The sequence below is a fragment of the Carassius auratus genome, chromosome 3 (assembly GCF_003368295.1).
Source record: "Carassius auratus strain Wakin chromosome 3, ASM336829v1, whole genome shotgun sequence".
In the NCBI taxonomy this organism is placed as follows: Eukaryota; Metazoa; Chordata; class Actinopteri; order Cypriniformes; family Cyprinidae; genus Carassius; species Carassius auratus.
Window position 1 is genome coordinate 15528819 of NC_039245.1, and position 9146 is coordinate 15537964.

Below are 9146 nucleotides of genomic sequence, written 5' to 3' on the forward strand. Positions count from 1 at the left end.
GTTCAGGGTCAGTACCTAGTTATTACATAGTTATTGTAATTACTATAATAAATACATAGTATGTACATGAAGAACAGGACTGTAAAATAAAGTGCTACCAGTAGTTGAAAACATTAGAGATATTGTTTGTAATCAAGCTGGACAATATATATAACACTAGACTAGTGTTTTTTTGATATTTTACTGAAAATATCTTACAAATTGTACCTTTAAGAGGCCGTTCACATATTGTGCCTAAAAACACGTGGAAAACGCTTGGCACACTGCTTTTTGATTTTTTTTCCCAAAGCCTTCGGGCGCCCCTGGGGCGTCTGCCGTTGCTAAGCAACCATGACGTGCTCTCTCCATGAAGACGCGGAAATTTCAGCAAAGGATAAATGGATTTGCAGCACTAAAATCGCTTGCAGTAGCTCTGCCACTAAATTAATAAAAAAATGGCAATCCATATACAGCTATGATCAGCTGTTCCTTCATCTTGGCAGAGTTTTCAACATTGTTACGGAAAAAGTGAGGAAGCTACATGACCTGCAGTGCGCTTGTGGCATTCTGAAAGTTGAGATGTTTTTAACTCGATGTGGTGCGGACGCGCCTGGAAAAAAACAGCGTATGGACGCATCCGTGTATTTATTAGGCAGGGTCGAATGAAAAAGCGGGACAGATGCTCAATTTGCGTGAGGCGGGACAAAGGGTAAAATTGCTGTACAGTACAATGTAAAGCGGGACAGGTGGTCACTCTATAATCGTGCCAGTTATTCAGCCAATAAAGTGTAGGCCTATGTATTTAAAAATTGTGTGTAGTACTATATAAATTACAAAGGTTTATTTGGCGTCTTTATTTCAAATGACTCGACCGACCACGACCCGAATATCATTAAAAATATTTTTGGATGACTCGTAACTGCGCATCACTTATAACTTACAGCAAGTCAACAAATTTTAAGTTTTACAGTACAGTTACGGTTGAGGTGATTATGTGGAAATAGTCTGCAGTCTTCTTCTGATTTCGCAGATCCAGACCAAGACACAGAATATGGGGTGATGTGTTTTAGGCACAGGAGCTGATGATGAAGAAAAAAAAATAAAGATCATGAATCATGAATGCAACCCTGTTAAAGACAAAGTTCTCCACCCCTACCCCGACCCTTCTTGAAAGTCACGTGATTTACTAGAAAGAGAGAGCAGAAATCTGATACACCCCCTGGGATACTAACATAGACAGTAAAAGAAATGGACACAGCGACCCCATTGGAACTCAATTGAGACAAATGAAGCCCAGTTTTAGCGTTTTTTAGCACTTCCGTTTCTGACGCGCAGACTCAAACGAAGCTTGACAACGTCAGCAACCTGTCTGACAGATGTAAATCTTCTAGTAGCTGTGTGTGCAAACTGCCATCGTTAATCTTGCAGAGACGGCGAGCTTGAGCGGGGAGTTCTTTGTCGTGAGTGAGCAGGAGTAAGTATTCTGATTAATTATTTTGTATAGTATTTTAAAATGTAACGCCAGTACGCCATATTAAGTTAATTGCCTACGAGCTTCTCCTCCTGTCTGTACGGTAATGCGACAGAGAGCCGAGTGGTTATGACGCAATCGTTAGCCTATTTTTTACAAAAACTGTTTATACGGGGCCATAATGTAACATAGAAGGTAATGGAGCCCTTTATATATTGTCGTGTATCTTTAGAAATAAATAATGGACAAACAGAGTCTTTAAACGCCTCAGATGTAAAGTTATTCGCTGTCAAAGTGACGCCAAAATGAATGGGAGTCAATGGGAATGCTAACGCAAGTGAAGTTCTGCTAAAAGATGGCAGCCCCCACCCGACCTCAACTTCCGGTCGAGTTCCTTGCCCCTTGGATACTAATGATTTCTGATTGGCTGCCATGCATCTTGCGAAACACCAGTAAAATGATTTAAGCCAACAATACAGTGGCAATACAGCAAAAGAATTCAAGAAAACAACTCACAACCTTCGGAATACATCGTTCCTCAGGTTTGACTTTTTTTCCCAATTTTATTTAGTTATTAAAACCCAACTATCCCTTTTTGATTAATGGGATATTCTGGGAATATTAGGTTTTTATCAGACCTCCCCAGAACAGAGCTTAGAGACTCTACAGGTTAGTCAGAATGTATGTTTTATGTCTAAGTAAGGAATAATTGACTCCGGGCCGTTGAATTATAAAAAAAATAATGCACACCCAGAGGCACACCACGACGTTTAAATTATTTTTCGTAAGGGTAAAAATAATTACACCTCGGGTGTGCATTATTGTTCTAATAATTCAACGGCCCGGAGTCATTTCGCTTATACTATGGTTACTACACCTTAAGACATCGATTCGATGATTTATTTAAAGGGATTCTTCCGGTTTTTGTATTTAAATCAGTATAGTAAACATTGCACTATATGTAAACATTGCAACGTCTCTGGGTGGGCGGGGCTTAGCTGGATGCAAAAAGAGGCGCGGACGCAATATTGACAAGCGTAAACTACTTATACGCAGGGCCGTGCACAGGGGGGTGGCCCGGTGGCCAGAGCCACTGCCCCTCTGCCCTCATCGACTGAGGTGCCCCTTTTCCCCACCGCTACGCTCAAAGCATTCCGTTGATTCTGCGAATCCGCTCCAGGTTTTCCCGCTCGCTCCGCACTCTGCAGCATCACTCTGCGGCGCTTGTGAACACGACAGTTCACGAAAGCTGTCGCTTTAACAGGTAGGCTATGCAAGACAGTGGTTGAATCTGCGAAATTAGTCATGTGTGGTTTTTTTTTTTTTTTTTTTTGTATTTATGTCGGTAATGTTTTGTGCTCTTGGTCTTCTACTAGTGCTAACAACTTGTACAACATATCTACGTTCTAAGAAGCTGCTTGTCTAATCAAATTATAATTGTACTCTCGATCAGATCAGATCTAATACAAATAACTACATTTTCTGTTGTTGGCACACTTTGTAGACAAGACAACCATAAAAAAACAACAATAAAGGATTCTGAATATGCAAGAGTTTTATAACAAGAAAGATAGACATTAAATTATTTGAATGGAAGAGTAATTATATTACAAGAACATACATTTAATTAGCACTAAAGCCTAACAATTGTATTTAAAATATGATTGTAACAGGTTTGTTATTCATTCTCTATTTTAAGATGAAAATGCCTCAGAATCAATTCAACGGAGTAAAAGTGAGGGTCTTGGAACTGAGCCAGAGACAGAAAAAGTTCAGAATGAGAAAGAAAGGCAATACAATGAGACAGAGAGGAAAGAGACAGATGCAGAACAGGAAGAAATGGAGAGTGAGGCAGCCAGAAGACTTTGAGCTTTTGCTTCAGTTACAAAATCCATCAGATCCTGCTCATGTAAAGAAATACAATGTAACATACAATGTGGCCTTCACAAAATTTTCAAATTCAGTAGGACCCTGTCGTCCAATTTTGCTGTTCCCAAAAAAATGATCAAGGACGTTCGTTTCAGGGACAGTGGTATGAAGAACACCCCTGGTTAGAGTATTCTCCTGAGAATGATGCTATGTACTCTTTCAGCTGTACACTGTAAGAAGAATACTGTGAAATTTACAGTAACTTGCTGGCAGCAATTAGCTAGTAAGTTGCTGTAGTTCATTTCACAGTATGCTTACTGTAAACTTAACTGCAGTAACTTTACAAATACTGTAAACTTTTTTATAGGCTTTTCATGAATGATGAAAAATGTATTTGAGCGTGTACTGTCTTCTTTTTTAATTGTACATTTTGTAATAACTGGATAATTTGTGTTAACAAGCAACCACCCCCTTAGTGCCCCTTTTTTTGGTTTAGGCCACTGCCCCTCAAAATGTCTGTGCACGGCCCTGCTTATACGGTATGGTAAACTAGCATGTTTTAGGGGGGATTTATTCATAACTTTGTCGAATTGTACTACCCACTGTTTTAGTGGGAGGTAGGAAAATCTGACAGAGTAGGACAAATCGACAGGACAAACATGGATGCAGAAGAAGGTTCTGAACTGTCTGAATATGTACAGTGAGTCACTGACTCTCTCTGAGGGACCGTGACAGCTATTTTTGGAAGCAGGCTACCTGACCCCTATGCCATACGTCCATATGAATTAGTTTCGGGTGGATTGGGGAATTTTGTCAAGGCTTATTGTGTAATGTATCCTATGGCTGGGCTAACCATGATTTGCAATGTGTATTATTTTAAGAGACCATTCAAAGGATGACACCCCTATCGCTGTATGTTTGTTAAACATTTAAACTAGATGCGCTGAAGGTTGGCGACTTTTCACCTATAAAACAGAAACTTGCGGATTTGTACTAGATAAAACCAACACACCAGTAACGTTACATAGATTATTTTACTGGATATGAAGTCTGCACTGCAAACACGAGCATTATTTATGACCGTCTCCGTCCAGTCTGTAAAGTGGTTTCTAGTTTTGAACCAAAAGTGCTGTTCCTTCAATCAGGCAGCTAAAAACAAAACAAGACGACAATTTAAAGTCAAAACCTCAAACTTTTAGCGCGTCTGCTATTAGTTCCTTGTGTTTTGCCTCCAGCTAGAGCGGTGACGTCAATGCGATGTGTTAGGTCTATTGTGAGTAGGACTATTTATTCCACATCTCATCCAATGCATCTTTTGCTAGTAACAAAACGTCGTTTTAAAGCTGGGTACGAGGCTTGAGTCCTTGATAGTATTCTAATGCAGTTATTAATGAAGTGCATTTCAATTCCACAGATTTCTCTGGATCATTTACTGGGCCCTATACCGAAGTTCACAACATTTTCTATGTATTTCAACAAGAAGACAAGCAAGGTAAGGACTTTAATTCAGTTCTGTTATGGAATAAAACTGCTTTTCTCTAATCCACTTTTTATATATAAAATCTATGGCTTAGTAGTTTCACATGGAATATTGCTTAAAATAAAATAAAAAAGTATGCTCTGCTACAAAAAGATTATTCTCTCTTCTATGTTTTGGTTTCCAAATACTTATTTGATTTTAAATGTAAAAATAAACAAGAGCATATAAATTAAAATTAAATTAAATGTATGCATTTAGCAGATGCTTTTATCCAAAGTGACTTACAGTGCATTCAGGCTATCAGTTTTTACCTATCATGTGTTCCCGGGGAATCGAACCCACAACCTTGGGTTTGATAACGCAATGCTCTACAAATTGAGCTACAGGAACACTTATTTATATATATATATATATATATATATATATATATATATATATATATATATATAATATAATTTTATTTAATTTTTTATTTTTTTGTAAACAAAACTCATTTACAGTCCCTCACAGTCACCCAGTTGTTTCAGTTTCAACAGATGTCAACAAAACAATCAGTTCTCAGTGGTTTTATAAATACACTTACTGTACCAGGCACACACATACACACACACACACACACACACACACACACACTCAGACTGATGGTGACAAGAACTTTGTTTCTGATTTGATTCTATACTAATAGAATGGACGGTTCGTAGATAAGGAGCCTGAGATCAAAATTATGAAGTTATTTTTTAAGGCAGGACACTTCATGTACTGTTGAATTTTAAGATTTTGCTCTAATGAAAAGGAAATTTCCAAAATACACACCAAGATGTGCTTAAGCCAACTACCTTCGTCTGTTTGCTTCTGTAGATTTCTTATAAATTAACCAAAACAAGCTGTCTGCACATTTCAGGGATTTCTTGAAGAAGAGTCTTTATAGCCTATATGAAAATAAATTGAATTATTTAATTTTTATACATTTTAAGAGTTGTGCATATTGTATGAGCCAAAAAGTAAAGTCTTATGATGCTGCTAAAAATAACATTATTTGGTGTAATGAAATGTGTTTATGTGGTTTAAAGTAAAACAAAACAAAAAACACATTATTTTCCACACCCTGTACATCATTGTTTCTTCTCTATGCCCCGCCTTCTGAAACGCGTCGATTTGTACAAGGCTCATCGTTCTAAAAAGCGTGGTGTGCTGTGATTGGCCAGTTACCCAGTGCGTTGTGATTGGCTGAATACCTCAAGCGTGTGTGATCTGAGAAATGACAAGCAACAAACGGCTGGAGTGAGTGCTGACGGGCTGGATCAGCTCTAGGCATGACATGGCAACAGAGAGAATACAAGTCATGCCTTCTCTCTTTGTGTGAACATCTTGGTGGCATTATGCTAATTTTCCCACATAGTGACAGAGATGTGGGGGCCGTTTCGGAGGGCATGGACGAGCCTTAAACTTTACAGATCTTCTTTATGCTCCAAGAGCTTGTAACACTCTGAAGAGAAAGGAAAAATTGAAGTTGCATCATATGACCCCTTTGATAAAAGTTTTGAAGTTGTTTTGTTTGAAAATAACATTTTAAAATGTGTGTTTGTGTGTGTTGTAGAACAGAGGTGAAGTCCTATCAGAGCAGTAGCAGTTCCTGACAGATCACACAATCTGCTGATGTGAGTATCTTTTTGTTTCTAACACCTGTTCTAAGAATTGTATTGTTTAAGTCCTGGAAAATAAGGATTATTTTTCTTCCTCCCAGAAGTGTAGGCATTATATTAGCCAAGAAGAAGAGAAGATCCTTTATTGAAGACGTTGAAAAAGTAATATCAGATTGCTTCATATCTTATCTTTGCTTTTAAGACACTCTTATTGCACCAAAATGAAAGTTGATGAAATCAACCTGATGAAAACCACTCTTGAGAAAGGGGGGAGAAACCCACCAAATGAAACCTTAGATAACATATTTAATAAATTGTTAGTGTATATTGAAGGGTCTCCTCACTTAAATAAAACGAATAAAAATATTGAGAAGAAATATAACATTAAAAGGGAGCATGATGATTGCTGGCCAGAGGATGATATCAAACGAGCTTGGGGAAAAACGCAGAGAATGGATAAAACCTCATTAAAAAGAAAACGCTGGTCTCTTGCGATAATGATGCAGGTGATAAAAAGAAGACAGAATTTCAATGAATCTAAAGGAAAAGAGGCACAGTCTGATCAGAGCAATGTTGAAAATGTATCACGTACTTGTGTAGAGGAGAGTGTGGATGGCACACCTGACCCCATGAAAGACACTTTAAGACACAAAGGGTCAGTACCAAAAAATCTACTTCAAAGTGGCAATGAAAAAGCACATGAAACACAGATAAAGGAATGCGCAAACAAACCTAATTCTCAAAATGCCTACATACGCATCCCACTCTCAGTCATGTTTAAAAATGAGTCATCCTCCCGGGAAAGGTGAAAAGTGAAGCAAAAGACAGACCTACCTATAAATTAATCGACAGTATTCCTTTCCTTAGAGAAGTAAGGAAAAAGAAGTCTTACGTTATGTTATACAACAGTCAAACCAGAAATGCTACATGGGTGTATGAGATATTGAACAAAAGTACTTTAGCCGGTACTCAATCTCGTAAAAGGGATTTAAAATTTAAAGATGAACTATTTGAGCCACTTTACGAAGCAGCTAACATAGAAGAATGTGATGAAAGTGAATATGAACAGGGTCATCTTGCATCTGCTGCCAATCACAAATGGTGTCAGGAAGCCTATGAGGACACTTTTATTCTCAGCAACATAGCACCACAGGTTCCTTATTTAAACCAAAACTTATGGAAAGAGTTGGAGAATCATTGTCAAGCGAAAATAAACAATTCAAGTGATATCCGTAATGTCCATGTGTATTCTGGACCAATTTACCCACAATGTGATAAAAGAAAAAAGGCAGAGAGAGTGAAGAGTTGGAGAAAGAAAATAGTACCTACTCACTTCTTTAAAGTGATAATTATCGAGCATGAAAATGGGACGGTAGAGCTGGAATGCTATAAGATGCCCAATGAGGAACCAAAAAACAAAAACAAAAAAGAAAAAGACAAAAACAAACAAGAACAAGACAAAAACAAACAATCAAAAGACAAAAACAAACAAGAAAAAGACAAAAACAAACAATCAAAAGACAAAAACAGACATTCAAAAGACAAAAACAAACAAGAAAAAGACAAAAACAAAATTGTGCTAAAAGATTACATTGTGCCAATTAAAGAAATTGAAGCTGAATCCGGGCTGACGTTCACAGAAAGCAGCTGCACTGAGGGAGAGGTAGACATTACAAGGAAAGTGAAATTGGTGGGGGGAAATGGAAATGAAGGGTCATGTAGTGCTGAGATTAAGGTCACAATATGTACCCCGCTTACTAATCACAATGATTTTGTCTACATGTGACAAGTGTACAGTAATTTACTGCATTACCAAATGACACTGAAACACAGCGAGATGTTTGATTTACTCTTACGAGTGCGTCCATATGTGCTAATATGCTAATGCTTTCTCAAGATGTTCTTAAGGCTTATGCTTAAATGCTTACGATAAGTTTAGAGTAGAAATATATAATTATGCTTATGTATTTCTTTCTTTCTTCACAAAACTACATTCTGCATTATTATTGTTGTTATTATTTATATAAATGGATGAAATAGTTCAGAAAAGCAGTCAGCAACCAACTCTCTAATATTGTGTAAAATCATCCCATGTTTAAATATTATAAGGTTTTTGATGTGATGTACAGTGTTACTTTGGGGGCTCTGTTAAAGAAACTAAAATATAATGTAGTTTCACATTTTTCAGTTACTACATAACTCCCATTCTTCTATTATCATTATTATTTTATATTTTTGATGACTTTTCTATTGTTCTGGAAGACTAAATGAGTAGGTGTTTCTAAATATGTATCTTAATGAACTAACATTTAATGAATCTGTGTTTTGATATTTGCTCATGTTTACATCATATTTTGTTATCTACTCTCTGATACTGAATTGTAATTGTTTAATGGATGTGAACACCTTCATATTAAACTATGCACTGGAACAAGATCAGCTAAAATAAAACAAAAATGTTAATAAACTGAATCAAGACACTTTGTTTTAATGCCATTTATTTATTGATGTGTTTAAAGATCACAGAGTTTCTCCAGGGTCTTTTTTATGATCAAATCTTTTTCTAAATGATTTCTTCACATGCTGAAGTCACAGTGTGGTGCTGTTTCAGTGTTTGGAGACGCGAGCAGCTCTTACAGAGACCCCAAACCAGTTTCTGTCTCTCCATCTGTTCTGCATCATCCTGCAAGCCAACGGAAATAAA

General features: G+C 37.1%; 1 protein-coding gene and 1 long non-coding RNA gene across 3 annotated transcripts; both read left to right on the plus strand.

Moving 5' to 3' along the window:
• Positions 1-1885: 1885 nt before the first annotated feature.
• Positions 1886-6971, plus strand: LOC113055857 (uncharacterized). 2 transcript variants are annotated; one of them, XR_003277588.1, is made up of 4 exons: positions 1886-1992; positions 4734-4811; positions 6397-6457; positions 6544-6971. It is a non-coding gene; the product is annotated as an uncharacterized LOC113055857 (long non-coding RNA). The 2 variants fall into 2 exon arrangements; XR_003277591.1 differs by having other exon boundaries at positions 6547-6971.
• A 258-nt stretch (positions 6972-7229) lies between these two features.
• LOC113055676 (endonuclease G, mitochondrial-like) lies at positions 7230-8923 on the plus strand (the record flags this gene model as incomplete). Its single annotated transcript, XM_026222077.1, has 1 exon — positions 7230-8923. A coding segment is annotated over one exon (999 nt), but the record flags the coding sequence as incomplete, so codon positions are not given.
• Positions 8924-9146: the final 223 nt, after the last annotated feature.